We start from the raw sequence: 18076 nt of genomic DNA on the forward strand, positions 1-18076 counted from the left end.
ACACTGCTGTTGTTCACGGACCTTGCTTCATTTATTGCAAAAGATATTTATCCATTTTCTGTTGCACAACTCCTACCCAATTCTCTCTCTCTCTCTCTCTCTCACACACACACACACATACACGCATGTACACATGCACACACATACATACATGTACACATGCATGCACACACACACACACACACACACACACACACACACACACACACATATGCACGCACACAAATTTACGCTTACAGAAACCTTTTCAGACATGTGTGTACATTCTGTGCATTAAAAGACAATGTTTTCATTTACCTTCAGCATGTTTGTTTGATACAGTGATAATCCCTGATAACATTTCTTTGACACAGTGATAATCCCTGATAACATTTCTTTGACACAGTGATAATCCCTGATAACATTTCTTTGACACAGTGATAATCCCTGATAACATTTCTTTGACACAGTGATAATCCCTGATAACATTTCTTTGACACAGTAATAATCCCTGATAACATTTCTTTGACACAGTCATAATCCCTGATAACATTTCTTTGATACAGTGATTATCCCTGATAACATTTCTTTGATACAGTGATAATCCCTGATAACATTTCTTTGACACAGTGATTATCCCTTTGATACAGTGATGATCCCTGATAACATTTCTTCGACACAGTGATAATCCCTGATAACATTTCTTCGACACAGTGATAATCCCTGATAACATTTCTTCGACACAGTGATAATCCCTGATAACATTTTTTCGACACAGTGATTATCCCTGATAACATTTCTTCGACACAGTGATAATCCCTGATAACATTTCTTCGATACAGTGATAATCCCTGATAACATTTCTTCGATACAGTGATAATCCCTGATAACATTTCAGCACATTTTATTTCATGCAGCACATGTTGTTTCATGCTTCTGGACTACGCATTCTTTTCTTTCAGTAATAAACAGTGGAATATTTTGCATTATATTCAGGGTGCTTTCATGTGATAGTTCATATTCTGTGATATTTCATGGGTAATCAGTTTCTTGTGATTTATATTTGGAAACTTTTTTTTTTCTGTGGCTTTTGTTGTAGATGAATATATCAAATAAACTATTTTAGATTTTCATGGCATTTGTCTCTTGTATGTTGTGCATGAGAGAGTGAAAAAGAGGGTGTTGAAAACATTCTGAAATATTTTGCATTGAGTCTTCATTTATTCAGAAGTTCCCAATGAAAGCATAGCCAAGTGGTTAAAGCATTGGACTTACAATCTGAGGGTCCCAGGTTTGAATCCTGTTTGTGTGTGTACGCACGCAGAAGATCAAATATGCCTGTTAAAGATCCTCTAATCTATGTCAGCGTTTGGTGGTTTACGGAAACAAGAACACATCCAGCATGAATACCCCTGAAAATGGAGTATGGCTGCCTACATGGCATGGTAAATAAACAATACGGTCATACACATAAGACGTTACATGTCTGTCTGAGTTTTTATGTGTGCATGCCTGAAATGTGATTGAATGACACAGGAAACGAATGATGAGCACTCAATGGCAGCAGTCAGTTGGCTCTGCCAAGGTAGGCAGCCTGTTGTGCAAATGACTCTGTTTTTGTAAAGCACTTAGAGCTTGGTCTCTGACCGAGGATAGGTGCTGTATAATATCCATATCATTCATTAATGTGTACATACTGTCAGTATGTATGCAGCGTCTTTCAAAATTGCTAGATGATTGTAGCTGAACAATTGAACAACTCAAAGTAGTCCAAATAATGTATGCAGTGTTTTTCAAATCTGATAGATAATTGTAACTGAACATTTGAATAGCTTGAAATAGTCAAAATAATGCCACAAGATTGAATCCAAAAATACCCCTGATCTTCTTCGGTGTTCATTGGCTTTAACTCCCACATTCACTTGTATGCACAAGTTGGTTTTGACATGTATGGCTGTTTATTAGGCAGCCACTCTCCATTTTTGGGGTGTGCAGTTTTTCAGTTTCAGTTTCAGTAGCTCAAGGAGGCGTCACTGCGTTCGGACAAAACCATATACACTACACCACATCTGCCAAGCAGATGCCTGACCAGCAGCGTAACCCAACGCGCATGTGGGGTGTGCATGGTGTGAATATTCTTGTTCCCAAAACCCACCCTTATGTTGATGTATGATGCAGATTTTTGGATTTTTCACATGCATATTTGATCTTCTGCATGCATATTCATTCAAAAGGGGTTCGGACACAAGCAGATTTGCACTTCTTTTGACCTGGGAATCTGGAAAATCACCACCATTAACCCACCATGTGTCGTGATCAAGATTTGAACCCAGGACTCTTGAAAAGTCCAATGCTTCTGTGTGTCTGCTGATGTTTCTGTTTGTCACCCTCTCCCTCCGACAGCTCCACACATGTATGCTCTTATCCCCTGTCCTAGAGTGGGACGAGTCAGTAATGTCTAAAGGTATATATCATAACTACAGACTGTTTAAAACTGGTTTTCAGTGTGAGCAATAGTTTGACTTTGTGGATAAAAAGTGTTTTAGGGACTGTTTGGTAAAATTACGGCTTGGTTTGCTCCCAATGAATGGATCATTTTTTAGGAGAACATTCAAATGTAATTCAAATTACGCATGTAAATGTTGTAATGTGGTCGAAGATGAAAACCATTTTATAAACAATTGTGTCCTTTACAATAACCTTCGGCAAAAACATCTGAACTCTGAAGGTCAATCGTATGTTCACTTGCTGAAGAATGGTTCTGTTTACAGTATTTGTAAACTCTGCGTTTATATATTTAATGCCCTGAAGATACGACAGGAATTTTGTGACAACAATGATGAAAGTTAGAATTAATTTACTATGCACAAGAAGCACTTTTGTTCAACAGGTTTAAGTTAGTACACATTTTACATTTTGTTGTCACTGCATGATCACCATATTGTGTACTTTTGACCTCTTTCTAGGGGCCGGAGGCCTGGAGATTAAAGTTTTGTTCTTGTTCTTGTTCTTGTTCATCCCCTGTCCTCACCGTGTAGAACTACCTGGGGTGGTCCTCCCCAAGGGATGCCAGGAGTCTGTCAGTGTAAATAGCATCCCCACCTTCTGGAAATTCTATGCTAGAAATTTCCTCTTTTCTATTGCTCTCTTTCATTTCTGCCTTTTTTCTTCCTTCACTGTTGTCACCTTTTTCTGCCTTCCCAGTCCATTCCTCTATCTTTTTTCGAGCAAGCCTTGACACTTTTTTGTCTTTTCCGCAGTCTATGATGTACTGTCTGTGCTGTTTTTGCTTTGGCGATTAGGTAGTGAAATTGTTAACACTGGGATGGGTATTCTGCAGTGTTATTTGCCAACATGGCCTTTTTTTTTTTTTTTTTTTTTTTTTTGGCTTTGAAGTATTAGAGCTAAATGTTCAGGATAATGTGTCATGATTTTTTTTGTAGGTTTATCTTAATGATTTTTAAAAATATTTATGTGAGTTTTGCGTTTATCATAGTTGGACATTTTGTGAAGTTGGGCAGTCCTGGTATGGCCCTGTGTGGTTGGCTGGACTAAAAGCAACATTAACAATAATAATGATAATAATAATGATGATAATGATGATAGTCTGGGATGGTCAAGTCATGTCCTGCTCTTGTGGTGACCCAGCTCTGTTTTGATTTTACCTTCAGCGCCCCACCTGTCCTTCACCACCCCACCTGTCTGCCCCACCTGTCCTTAACCGCCCCACCTGTCGTTCACCGCCCCACCTGTCGTTCACCGCCCCACCTGTCTGCCCCACCTGTCCTTAACCGCCCCACCTGTCGTTCACCGCCCCACCTGTCCTGTCCTTCACCGCCCCACCTGTCCTTCACTGCCCCACCTGTCCTTCACTGCCCCACCTGTCCTTCATCGCCCCACCTGTCCTTCACCGCCCCACCTGTCTGCCCCACCTGTCCTTCACTGCCCCACCTGTCCTTCACCGCCCCACCTGTCTGCCGAACCTGTCCTTCACTGCCCCACCTGTCCTTCACTGCCCCACCTGTCCTTCACCACCCCACCTGCCTGCCCCACCTGTCCTTCACCGCCCCACCTGTCCTTCACTGGCCCACCTGTCCTTCACCACCCCACCTGTCTGCCCCACCTGTCCTTCACCGCCCCACCTGTCTGCCCCACCTGTCTGCCCCACCTGTCCTTCACCGCCCCACCTGTCCTTCACCGCCCCACCTGTCTGCCCCACCTGTCCTTCACCGCCCCACCTGTCGTTCATCACCCCACCTGTCTGCCCCACCTGTCCTTCACCGCCCCACCTGTCCTTCACCGCCCCACCTGTCCTTCACCGCCCCACCTGTCTGCCCCACCTGTCCTTCACCGCCCCACCTGTCTGCCCCACCTGTCCTTCACCGCCCCACCTGTCGTTCATCACCCCACCTGTCTGCCCCACCTGTCCTTCACTGCCCCACCTGTCTGCCCCACCTGTCCTTCACCGCCCCACCTGTCCTTCACCGCCCCACCTGTCTGCCCCACCTGTCGTTCATCGCCCCACCTGTCTGCCCCACCTGTCCTTCACCGCCCCACCTGTCTGCCCCACCTGTCCTTCACCGCCCCACCTGTCGTTCATCACCCCACCTGTCTGCCCCACCTGTCCTTCACTGCCCCACCTGTCTGCCCCACCTGTCCTTTACCGCCCCACCTGTCGTTCATCACCCCACCTGTCTGCCCCACCTGTCCTTCACGCCCACCTTCTCCTCCCCACCTGTCTGCCCCACCTGTCCTTCACTGCCCCACCTGTCTGCCCACCTGTCTGTCCCACCTGTCTGCCCCACCTGTCTGCCCCACCTGTCCTTCACTGCTCCACCTGTCTGTCCCACCTGTCTGCCCCACCTGTCTGCCCCACCTGTCCTTCACTGCCCCACCTGTCTGTCCCACCTGTCTGCCCCACCTGTCTGCCCCACCTGTCCTTCACTGCCCCACCTGTCCTTCACTGCCCCACCTGTCTGTCCCACCTGTCTGCCCCACCTGTCTGCCCCACCTGTCCTTCACTGCCCCACCTGTCTGTCCCACCTGTCCTTCACTGCCCCACCTGTCTGCCCCACCTGTCCTTCACTGCCCCACCTGTCTGCCCCACCTGTCTGTCCCACCTGTCCTTCACTGCCCCACCTGTCTGCCCCACCTGTCTGCCCCACCTGTCCTTCATTGCCCCACCTGTCTGCCCCACCTGTCTGCCCCACCTGTCCTTCACTGCCCCACCTGTCTGCCCCACCTGTCCTTCACTGCCCCACCTGTCCTTCACTGCCCCACCTGTCTGCCCCCCCTGTCGTTAATCGCCCCACCTGTCCTGTCCTTCACTGCCCCACCTGTCCTTCACTGCCCAACTGCCTAACACAGAGACATTGCTGTCTTCTCTAATATAATTTTTTGTGGATTTAGATCTCTCTGTTTCTCTCTCTCTCTCTCTCTCTTTCACACACACACACACACACACACACACACACAGAGACCCACCCACCCACACACACACACTCTCACAAACACACACACACACACAGACCCCCCCCATACCCCCCCCCCCCCCACACACACACACACTCACACTCTCTCTCTCTCTCTCACACACACTACACACACACTTTCATGCAATTTATCTTTGTTCTAAGCTCTCTCTCACTCACTCACACACACACACACACACACACACACACACATACAGTCTTTCTGACTTTGTCTTTATCTCATCCACACACACACACACATGCACAGAAGGAGTGGATGTATACAAATGGATACATATATACCCAAATATAGATCATCACTTCCAGTCAAAAAGAGAAGACATGTCTTACGGGGAGTGGAGAAAGAAAGCTCTCATTGTCAACATCTTCTCAAACAACACTGAAAGGTTGATACTCCTTAACCAGAAAAAAAAAGTTCTGAAAACATTGGTGTACAGAAAACAAAAAAGAACTTTGTCATCAGGAAAAATGCATCATCTTGGAAAAAAAAACTCTCAGAATTATCATCCATCAAAACGAACAAAAATACAGCACAGAAGTCTTTAATGTTGTACCAGGTCCTGTTTGTTCAGAAATGTTAAAGTCTTTCTGCTGGACCCATCCCCAATCTAACTGGATTTAAAGAAAAAGAAAAAAAGAAAGAAGTATATATCCAGATTACTGTAAAAAGACGTTTTATCCAAAGCTGTGACAGGCCCTCAAGGCCACACCAGTATGTTGATTTGAACGTGTCAGTCAGCTATCTGCTCCTCCAAAATGAAAAAAATACAATTTTGTTTTTTTTAAAGCAGTCGGCATGCTTTTACACCTTGAAAGTGAAACTGAAACTGCCGCGACACCCCCTGGACCAAGTATTAATGAATAATCACAAATATCACAACAACAACAACAAAATCTACCCATATCCAGATCACCAACCACAACACACCCTCAACCAGGTGCTAACGAGTAACCACAAATATATTTAAAAAAAAAAAGAAGTTTTTATTAAAAAATTTCTGTTTTAACATTACAAAACATACACATAACCAAATAATTACACAAATAATTACACACACAAGAAAAGGAAACTGAAGAAAAAATGATACTTAGATATATAAAAAATTATCATTAAAAGGAGGTAATTTATCAAATGAATTATTTAAAAAAACACCAACAACCCCACCACACACATCCACACACACATACACATTTTTAAGCACACATAGTTACACTATGATCAAAAACATATAGATACACATACAAGCCGGAATTTGATAAAGTTGATGAATTGGGGGTTGCTATAGTAACCACAGACACCATCGTTCTCTTCCAGCGCGGGCTTCGTCATCTTCTACGACTTTGTGCTGAACCTTGACCCCTCCATCTCTGCGGTGCGCCTCCTGGTGGGGCTGAGCAGCCTGTCGTCCAAGCTGGGCGAGCCGTCCTTCCTGCCACTGGTCTACACAGAGCCGTCCACACGGCCAAACCTCATGCAGAGCGTCTGCAACGCCATCATCGGTGCCCGCCAGCCTGTGCCAAGGTACAGTGTTGTGAATGATATGATGTATTGTATTGTATTACTCATTTCTGTCATAACAGATTTCTCTGTGTGAAATTTGGGCTGCTCTCCAGAGGGAGAGTGCGTCGCTACACTGAGAGCAACACCCTTTTTTTTTTGGTATTTTTTTCTGCATGCATTTAAAAAAGATTTGTTTTTCTATTGAAGTGGATTTTTCTGCAGAATTTTGCCAGGGACAGCCCTTTTGTTGCCGTGGGTTCTTTTACGTGCGCTAAGTCCATGCTGCATGTGGGACCTCAGTTTATCGTCTCATCCTAATGACTAGCGTCCAGACCACCACCCAAGGTTTCGTGGAGGGGGAGAAAATGTGGGTGACTGAGCCGTGATTCAAACCAGTGCGCTCAGATTCTCTCGCTCCCTAGGCGGACACGTTACCTCTAGGCATATGGTATGGATACTTATATAGTGCCTATCCTGGATCAGCGTTGTGAATGAATGATGTATGGTATGGATACTTACATAGTACCTATCCCTGGTTGAAATGTGTGTTTTTTCAGTTTAACATCTATCCACATACTGTGATTTTAGATGAAAAAAAAATCTATGCACAAAGGAGAGATAGCCTTAGTAGTCGGTGGGGTTCTAAGCATCATAATTTGATTTGATTTGATTTGAGCAAGAACCTAGAATAGCATTAACTGAAAACTTAATCAAATCAAATTTCCAACTGGATTGCAAAGGAAAGACCAATCCAAGCGCTTTACAAACTTCGGGTCATTTGCACTACAGGCTGTCTACCTGGGTAGAGTTGATGGATGCCATTTGGCACTCATCGAATCACGGCTCAGTCGCCGGTATTTTCTCCCCCTCTACTAAACCTTGAGTGGTGGTCTGGACACTAGTCATTTGGATGAGATGATAATTCGAGGTCCCGTGTGCAGCATGCACTTAGCGCATGTAAAAGAACTCACGGCAACAAAAGGGTTGTCCCTGGCAAATTCTGTAGAAAAATCTACTTCGATAGGAAAAACAAATAAAACTGCACGCAGGAAAAAATACCAAAATATGGGTGGCGCTCTCAGTGTAGTAACGTGTTCATTCTGGGGAGAGCAGCCTGAATTTCACACAGAGAAACCTATCTGTTGTGACAAAAAAGAGAAACATTGTATGACCGTTTTGTTTATTTAACCTGTCATGTTGGCAGCCATACTCCGTCTTCAGGGGTGTGCATGCTGGGTATGTTTTTGTTTCCATAACCGACATGGATTACAGGATCTTTAACATGCGTATTTGATCTTCTGCATGCATATATTTCCTGCACAAAGTACAAACATGATAAAAAATATGCTTATCCCTCTTAAAAAAAAAAAACAATTGGAAACAATATTCAAACAACGTAGAGGTTAAAGCCAACAAGTGAAAAACACCGAGTGAGAATACAACTGACTGAGACACTGAAACTGAACGCGCTCACTACAGTATGGAAATATCTGTACTGGGACCAAGGGAAGCAACTGGGGGTTGTAACGAATAAATCGGCACTCATGGCACAAAGAGCTAACCTTTCACTGAAGGTTCACCCCCACCTCAGCATGACCTCCCCTGGTGCCCCCCCATACAGGTGCCCCCCGCAGCCAGACCTGGGCATTGTGGTGGAGCTGCAGGCAGCAGGTGCCCCGGGCATCACCCAGGACCTGACTCGCCTCATCACGCGGGCCTGGACCAAGGTGCCCCTCTTTGATGGCCAGGGTCGACTGTTTGCCGGCCGCTTCCGCCTGTCGCTGCGCTGCAGTCCCATCAAGCCTTTCGTGCCCTTTGGGGAGCTGGAGTCTATTCCTCAGGTGGGGGCTTCAAGGCTGTGCTCGTTTCTGTCTGTGTTAGTGTCTGTCTGTGTCTGTATCTGTCTGTGTCTGTATCTGTCTCTGTCTGTCTGTGTCTGTGTGTATCTGTCTGTGTCTGTCTGTGTTGTATCTGTCTGTGTCTGTATCTGTCTGTGTCTGTGTGTATCTGTCTGTGTCTGTGTCTGTCTGTGTTGTATCTGTCTGTGTCTGTATCTGTCTGTGTCTGTGTGTATCTGTCTGTGTCTGTGTCTGTCTGTGTTGTATCTGTCTGCGTCTTTGTGTATCTGTCTGTGTCTGTCTGTGTCTGTGTCTGTCTGTGTTGTATCTGTCTGTGTCTGTGTGTATCTGTCTGTGTCTGTGTCTGTATCTGTCTGCGTCTGTGTGTATCTGTCTGTGTCTGTCTGTGTCTGTGTCTGTGTTGTATCTGTCTGCATCTGGGTCTGTGTGTATCTGTCTGTGTCTGTAGTTGTCTGCCTTTGTATCTGTGTTTGTATATCTCTGTGTCTGTCTGTATGTATCCATTTTTGTGTCTGTGCTTGTCAGTGTCTGTCGGTTTTTGTTTCTATTTGTGTCCTTGTATGTGTTTGTACCCACCATTTTTGAATGTCTTTGACTTTTTCCCGTTTTCGCTCTATCCTTTTTGTCTTGTTGTGTCTGTCATTGTCTCTTTGTGTTTCTTTACCTTTGTCTCTCTGGTTTTTTTTTTCCTGTCTCTTTCCCTCTTCACGTCTGTCTTCATGAACAGCCATTTCTTTTGAAGCACTGACAAGTGTTTGAAGGATGTCTTTTTCACTGAACTACTGAAATTTATTAACATAGCTGACATGGGGAAAGGTCCAGGTTTTACTTTATGTTTTGTGCAAAATGTTGTGTGTCCACAGTATGGGGATGCTGAGCTGTATTACCGCATCGTGCACTATCGTGACGCCAGCCTGCAGTCTTTGGCCACCATCGCAGCTGCCAACCGGGACAGTTATGTGCCTGCTCCTGTCGTGAGTTCATCGATAGTGTGTAGTCTGTCGTTTGTGGTTATTGGTACAGCCTCTGTTCTTGTGATGTGTGTTTAATGGCTCCTGTCGTGAGTTCATCGATAGTGTATAGTCTGTCGTTTGTGGTTATTGGTACAGCCTCTGTTCTTGTGATGTGTGTTTAATGGCTCCTGTTGTGAGTTCATCGATAGTGTATAGACTGTCGTTTGTGGTTATTGGTACAGCCTCTGTTCTTGTGATGTGTGTTTAATGGCTCCTGTTGTGTGTTCATCTGTAGTGGTTTTTGGTACAGTTGTTGTGATGTGTGTTTAATGTCTCCTGTTGTGAGTTCTTCAATAGTGTGTAGTCTGTCGTTTGTGGTTATTGGTACAACTCCTATTCTTGTGATGTGTGTTTAATGGCTCCTGTCGTGAGTTCATCTATAGTGTATAGTCGGTCTTTTGTGGTTATTGGTACAGTCTGTGTTCTTGTGATGCATATTTCATGGCTTCTGTTGTGAGTTCATCAAGTGAACCCTTTGTCGTCAGTGGGTAGTGGTTGTATTGTGTGCAGGTGCTTTGTGCAGGTGTTGTGTGCTAAAGGTCCTTCTCAACCGACTGAAGCCGCAAGCAGAAATGATCATCGCCGAAGAGCAGGCCGGCTTCAGAGCAGGGAGAAGCACAACAGAACAAATCTTCAACCTGCGCTTGCTGTGCGAGAAATATCTCCAGCACCAAAGAGACCTCTACCACGTCTTCATTGACTTCAAGAAGGCGTTCGACAGGGTATGGCACGCTGCCTTATGGGCCACCATGCACAAATTCAACATCAGTGAAGACATCATCCAAGCCATACAGAACCTATACGAAAGAGCAACCAGTGCAGTCCTCTTCAATGGTAGCACGGGTAACTGGTTTAGAACCACGGTCGGAGTCAGACAGGGCTGTCTACTCTCTCCCACTCTCTTCAACCTCTTTCTTGAAAGGATCATGACTGGCGCCCTGGAAGATCATGTGGGAACTGTCAGCATTGGAGGCAGAGTCATCACCAACCTGCGCTTTGCCGATGACATTGATGGCCTGGCAGGAGAAGAGAAAGAACTCGAAGAACTCGTGCACAAACTTGACAAGACATCATCAGCCTACGGCATGGAGATCAGTGCCGAGAAGACCAAGGTTATGACCAACAACAGCCAAGGCGTAACGTCCAACTTGCACGTAAACGGTGAAAAACTGGAAGAAGTCTCCTCCTTCAAATATTTGGGTGCCATTGTGTCAGACGAGGGTTCGAAACCAGAGGTCCTGTCCAGAATCGCGCAGACTACTGCCGCACTGAGTCGATTGAAGATTATATGGAAGGACAAAAAGATCTCCCTCTCGTCCAAAATCAGACTAATGCGCTCCCTCATCTTCTCAATATTTCTATACGCTTGCGAATCCTGGACCCTCACTGCAGAACTCCAGAGAAGAATCCAGGCCCTGGAAATGAGATGCTTCCGCAAGATCCTGAACATTACATACAAAGACCACATCACAAATGAGGAAGTGAAAAGAAGAGTTCAAAACGCCATTGGCCCATTCAAAGACCTGCTAACCACAGTGAAGGAACGCAAGCTCCGCTGGTATGGACACGTCACACGATCAGACGGCCTAGCCAAGATCATCCTGCAGGGTACCGTACAAGGAAGGAGGAAGAGAGGCAGACAGAGAAAGCGGTGGGAGGACAACATCAAAGAGTGGACGGGCCTGCCATTTGCCACAACTCAAAGGGCCGCTGAGGACCGAGGCAGGTGGCGCGAGCTGACCAGGCAGTCATCCATGGTGCCCCAACGACCCACCCACGGGTCATGGGATAGATGAGATGATGAGATGTGTGCTCAGGTGTTCTGTGTGCAGGTGTTGTGTGTACAGGTGTTGTATGAGTGTTTTGTGTGCAGTTGTTTGGTGCTGGTGTTGGGTGCATGTCATGTCCGGATGCTGTATGTAGGTATTGTGTGCAGGTGTTATATCCAGGTAATGGAAGTGTGCAGGTGTCATGTGCATTAGGTGTTTGCACAGATGCGTTCAGGTATGTGTACAGGTGTTGTATTTTACAGTAGTGGTGTGTGAAGGCATGCACAGGTGTTGTACACAGGTGTTGTTTGCATATTTTATGTGCAGGTGTCATACCCTGGTGTCATACCAGGTGTTGCATGTAGGTGTTGTGTGCAGGTGTCATATCAGGTGTTGCATGTAGGTGTTGTGTGCAGGTGTCATACCAGGTGTTATGTGCAGGTGTTGTGTGCAGATGTCATACCCAGGTGTCATACCAGGTGTTGCATGTAGGTGTTTTGTGCAGGTGTCATACCCAGGTGTCATACCAGGTGTTATGTGCAGGTGTTATGTGCAGGTGTCATACCAGGTGTTATGTGCAGGTGTCATACCCAGGTGTTGTGTGCAGGTGTCTTACCAGGTGTTGTGTGCAGGTGTTGTGTGCAGGTGTTGTGTGCTGGTGCCATACCCAGGTGTCTTACCATGTGTTATGTGCAGGTGTTGCGTGCAGGTGTCATACCCAGGTGTTATGTGCAGGTGTCATACCCAGGTGTTGTGTGCAGATGTCTTACCAGGTGTTGTGCGCAGGTGTTGTGTGTTGGTGCCATACCCAGGTGTCTTACCATGTGTTATGTGCAGGTGTCATACCCAGGTGTTGTGTGCAGGTGTCATACCCAGGTGTTATGTGCAGGTGTCATACCCAGGTGTTGCGTGCAGGTGTCATACCCAGGTGTTATGTGCAGGTGTCATACCCAGGTGTCTTACCAGGTGTTATGTGCAGGTGTTGTGTGCCGGTGTCATACCCAGGTGTCTTACCAGGTGTTGTGTGCAGGTGTTGTGTGCAGGTGTCATACCCAGGTGTCTTACCAGGTGTTATGTGCAGGTGTTGTGTGCAGGTGTCATACCTAGGTGTTGTGTGCAGGTGTCATACCCAGGTGTTGTGTGATTGCAGGGAGGGGTTCTGCCGCAGTTTGTGTCGCCCGTCAATATTCCGCCCCCGCCCTCCACGACACCCCCTGAGTCACCACGAGAGTTCCTGTCTCCACAACGCAGGTACAGGCCGTGGTGATTTGTCATGAAGACAGCTGTGTTATATGTTCTCACATCATGAAGACAGCTGTGTTATGTGTTCTCACATCATGAAGACAGCTGTGGTGCCATGTTCTCACATCACGAAGACAGCTGTGTTATGTGTTCTCACATCATGAAGACAGCTGTGTTGCCATGTTCTCACATCATGAAGACAGCTGTGTTGCCGTGTTCTCACATCATGAAGACAGCTGTGTTGCCGTGTTCTCACATCATGAAGACAGCTGTGTCATATGTTCTCACATCATGAAGACAGCTGTGTTATGTGTTCTCACATCATGAAGACAGCTGTGTTATGTGTTCTCACATCATGAAGACAGCTGTGTTGCCATGTTCTCACATCATGAAGACAGCTGTGTTGCCGTGTTCTCACATCATGAAGACAGCTGTGTTACTGTGTTCTCACACCATGAAGACAGCTGTGTTGCCATGTTTTCACATCATGAAGACAGCTGTGTTGCCATGTTCTCACATCATGAAGACAGCTGTGTTGCCGTGTTCTCACATCATGAAGACAGCTGTGGTGCTGTGTTCCAGCCGCATGTCCAGCCTGCCAAGGATCGGTGGCCTGAACTCCACGGAGCCGGTCATCGGCTTCCAGGTGGACCGTGTGAAGCACAGTGAGCTGGGGGAGGGGAAGGTTCGACTGACGGCCTACTACGTGTCCTCCGGGAAGGTGAGGCTGGGGGTGGGTGGGGGTTGGGGTGGATGGGCCTCGGAGGGGTGGGGAGTGTTGATGGGAGCTGGTGTCTGCTGGGTTCTCTTTGATCAACTAGGGCTTGTTTTTGCTGGTCAGTCATCTGCCTTTCAGATGTGGTTCAGCCTGTATGGATTTGTCCGAATGCTGGGATGCTTCTTTGAGTAACATGAACTGAACTGATTGTGTGTGTTGGGTTGTCTTTGATCAACGGGGCACTGTGTTTGTTGGGTTCTCTTTGTATCTCATTTTTTTTAACATCTGTGTGTTCCTTGGTCACTGTATCTGTCTCTCTTTCTCTCTGGTGGTTAAGGTCTTCTTCTTTTTCTTCTTCTTCTGTGTTCGTGGGCTGCAACTCCCACGTTCACTCGTATGTACACGAGTGGGCTTTTACGTGTATGACCGTTTTTACTCCGCCATGTAGGCAGCCATACTCCGTTTTCAGGAGTGTGCATGCTGTGTATATTCTTGTTTCCATAACCCACCGAACGCTGACATGGATTACAGGATCTTTAACATGCATATTTGAACTTCTGCTTGCATATACACACGAAGGGGGTTCAGGCACTAGCAGGTCTGCACATATGTTGAGCTGGGAGATCGGAAAAATCTCCACCCTTTACCCACCAGGTGCTGTTACCGAGATTCGAACCTGGGACCCTCATATTGAAAGTTCAACGCTTTAACAACTCGGCTATTGCACCCGTTGGTGGTTAAGGTCAAAATCCATGTCTTTTCAGATTCAATTTACTTATGGCGTCTCAAAATGAAAATATCTTGACAGATGTGGCTTTATTTGTTTACAAAGCATTGAGGCTACTGTACATTAGTTCAATGCAACCTTTTGGATGTAGTAAGGTGTTTCATTTGTACACATTTTTGTTTACATTTGTGTAGAATCTACGCTGGTATTATGATTATTATCCGTTTAATGATTATGTAATACCCCTTTCAGAGAGGGGCTATGGCCTATTCTGAATAAAAAATATTCGCATTCGCATTCGCATTCTGTGGGTTAAGGTGGTGGACTTTCAATCTGAGGGTCCTGCCTTTTGAATGCCAGGATCAGGATGCTTGGTAGGTTGAGTGTGGAGGTTTTTCCGATCTCACAGGTTAACAGAAATGCAGACCTGCTTGTGTCTGAATCCCTTTCATGTTTATATACATGCAGAAGGTCAAATGCGGACATTAAAGATCTGATAATCCATTTCAGCTGTTGTGTGGGTGATGGAAAATAGAAATAAACCCAGCAAGCACACCCCTAGAAAACAAAGTATGGCTGCCAACATGGCAGGGTAAATAGGGTCATACACATTAAAGTCTTCTCATACACACAAGTGAATTTGCAGCCCCACAAACGCTGAAGAAGAAGAAGAAGAAGAATTTCTTCTGCAGCCTTGCAGCTGTTTTATCTCAAAGCCCGATCAGGGCGTTGTGTTTGTAGGTCAGGCATCTGCACCTTTTTTATCTTTCAGATGTGGTGTGACGGGCACAATAGCCGAGTGATGATTAAAACATTGAACTTTCAATCTGAGGGTCCGGGGTTTGAATCTCGGTAACAGCGCCTGGTGGGTAAAAGATGAAGATTTTTCCGGTCTCCCAGGTGCAGATCTGCTTGTGCCTGAACCCCCTTTGTGTGTATACGCACGCAGAAGATCAAATACGTCACGTTAAAGATCCTGTAATCCATGTCAGCATTTGGTAAAAGGTCCTAGGTAAAAATGGTCCTAGAGGTAAAAATGGTCCTACATGTAAAAGCCCACTTGTGTACATATGAGTGAACATGGGAGTTGCAGCCCATGAACAAAGAAGAAGAAGTATACCTCAGTGCTGTCCCTTTTCTAGGTGGTCCAGTCAGCGACCAGCCCCGTGACCTGCAGCACGACGGCGGTCAAGGCCAACTTTAAGCACCAGTACCACGTGTTCGGGCAGCAGGAGGCCACGTTCCATGACGTGCAGCTTCAGGGGGACATGCTGCTGGTGGCCCGATTCTACCTGAAGAAGCGACCCCAGGACACGCTTGAGGACATGTTCATGGAGCCATCTGCCCAGGAGACCTCGTTGTATGACGAGGAGAGTCTGGTGGCCTGGAGTGCTCTCCCTTTGGTGCTGTGCGCCGATAACTGTAAGTCCTTCTGTTTTTGAAACGAGTCTTTAAAAATTTTTTTTGTAGTAATGTGCAAATTCCATTTAATTATTTGATTTTACAATTGGCATACTGTCCTTTTCTTTCTCTTTTCATTTTACTTACTATATTTTATCTATTGATTGTTTTCTGAATTATTATTTATAAAAGATTATTATCAATATTACTGTTTTATTAGTGGTATATAATTGTTTATGAATGTATGTTTCCATTGCATGATAAGATTTTTTGTTGTATTGTGGATGCCTTTTAAAAAAGAATTAGTGTCTGCTTTTTATCTGCAAATGTGTCAACAATGTCACTTTTAGAGATGATAAAGTATTCCTGTATCCTGACTGCTGATGACAAGTGTATTCATCAGCAGAGGGCTGTCACCTCACTGAGGTAAGACTGAGCTGACAGGTCAGGATGTCAGTGAAGCATACAGGTCAGGATGTCAGTGAAGGGCTGTCACCTCACTGAGATCAGACAGAGCTTACAGGTAAGGATGTCAGTGAAGGGCTGTCACCTCACTGAGATAAGACAGAGCAGACAGGTCAGGATGTCAATGAAGGGCTGTCACCTCATTGAGATAAGACACAGCTTACAGGTCAGGATGTCAGTGAAGGGCTGTCACCTCATTGAGATAAGACACAGCTTACAGGTCAGGATGTCAGTGAAGGGCTGTCACCTCACTGAGATAAGACACAGCTTACAGGTCAGGGTGTCAGTGAAGGGCTGTCACCTCACTGAGATAAGACAGAGCTTACAGGTCAGGGTGTCAGTGAAGGGCTGTCACCTCACTGAGATAAGACACAGCTTACAGGTCAGGGTGTCAGTGAAGGGCTGTCACCTCACTGAGATAAGACAGAGCTTACAGGTCAGGGTGTCAGTGAAGGGCTGTCACCTCACTGAGATAAGACAGAGCTTACAGGTCAGGGTGTCAGTGAAGGGCTGTCACCTCACTGAGATAAGACACAGTTTACAGGTCAGGGTGTCAGTGAAGGGCTGTCACCTCACTGAGATCAGACACAGCTTACAGGTCAGGGTGTCAGTGAAGGGCTGTCACCTCACTGAGATCAGACAGAGCTGACAGGTCAGGATGTCAATGAAGGGCTGTCACCTCACTGAGATAAGACACAGCTTACAGGTCAGGATGTCAGTGAAGGGCTGTCACCTCACTGAGATAAGACACAGCTTACAGGTCAGGGTGTCAGTGAAGGGCTGTCACCTCACTGAGATCAGACACAGCTTACAGGTCAGGGTGTCAGTGAAGGGCTGTCACCTCACTGAGATCAGACACAGTTTACAGGTCAGGGTGTCAGTGAAGGGCTGTCACCTCACTGAGATCAGACAGAGCTGACAGGTCAGGATGTCAATGAAGGGCTGTCACCTCACTGAGATAAGACACAGCTTACAGGTCAGGATGTCAGTGAAGGGCTGTCACCTCACTGAGATAAGACACAGCTTACAGGTCAGGGTGTCAGTGAAGGGCTGTCACCTCACTGAGATAAGACACAGCTTACAGGTCAGGGTGTCAGTGAAGGGCTGTCACCTCACTGAGATCAGACACAGCTTACAGGTCAGGGTGTCAGTGAAGGGCTGTCACCTCACTGAGATAAGACGGAGCTTACAGGTCAGGGTGTCAGTGAAGGGCTGTCAAATCACTGAGATAAGACAGAGCTTACAGGTCAGGGTGTCAGTGAAGGGCTGTCACCTCACTGAGATAAGACACAGTTTACAGGTCAGGGTGTCAGTGAAGGGCTGTCACCTCACTGAGATAAGACACAGCTTACAGGTCAGGGTGTCAGTGAAGGGCTGTCACCTCACTGAGATCAGACACAGCTTACAGGTCAGGATGTCAATGAAGGGCTGTCACCTCACTGAGATCAGACACAGCTTACAGGTCAGGATGTCAATGAAGGGCTGTCACCTCACTGAGATCAGACACAGCTTACAGGTCAGGATGTCAGTGAAGGGCTGTCACCTCACTGAGATCAGACACAGCTTACAGGTCAGGGTGTCAGTGAAGGGCTGTCACCTCACTGAGATCAGACACAGCTTACAGGTCAGGGTGTCAGTGAAGGGCTGTCACCTCACTGAGATCAGACAGAGCTTACAGGTCAGGGTGTCAATGAAGGGCTGTCACCTCACTGAGATCAGACACAGCTTACAGGTCAGGGTGTCAGTGAAGGGCTGTCACCTCACTGAGATCAGACACAGCTTACAGGTCAGGATGACAGTCACCGTTGTTTATCTGAACGTTTTCCTCTTTCGTTTTGTTCAGCAGAATCAATGATGTCATGGATATCAACAGAAAGCAGTAACTCCACTTCAGACTCATCGCACACAGA

General features: G+C 46.3%; 1 protein-coding gene across 3 annotated transcripts in view; it reads left to right on the forward strand.

Moving 5' to 3' along the window:
• Window positions 1-18076, forward strand: part of LOC143279891 (uncharacterized) — a 96530-nt gene that overhangs the window by 55673 nt on the left and 22781 nt on the right. For all 3 annotated transcript variants that reach the window (XM_076584194.1, XM_076584195.1, XM_076584193.1), the window contains 6 exons: window positions 6787-6993; window positions 8594-8813; window positions 9695-9805; window positions 12764-12864; window positions 13438-13576; window positions 15443-15722. In XM_076584194.1, coding sequence (XP_076440309.1) covers window positions 6787-6993; window positions 8594-8813; window positions 9695-9805; window positions 12764-12864; window positions 13438-13576; window positions 15443-15722 — 1058 coding nt within the window. The remainder of the gene's footprint in view (window positions 1-6786; window positions 6994-8593; window positions 8814-9694; window positions 9806-12763; window positions 12865-13437; window positions 13577-15442; window positions 15723-18076) is intronic.

This window comes from Babylonia areolata, chromosome 3 (assembly GCF_041734735.1).
Source record: "Babylonia areolata isolate BAREFJ2019XMU chromosome 3, ASM4173473v1, whole genome shotgun sequence".
NCBI lineage: Eukaryota > Metazoa > Mollusca > Gastropoda > Neogastropoda > Buccinidae > Babylonia > Babylonia areolata.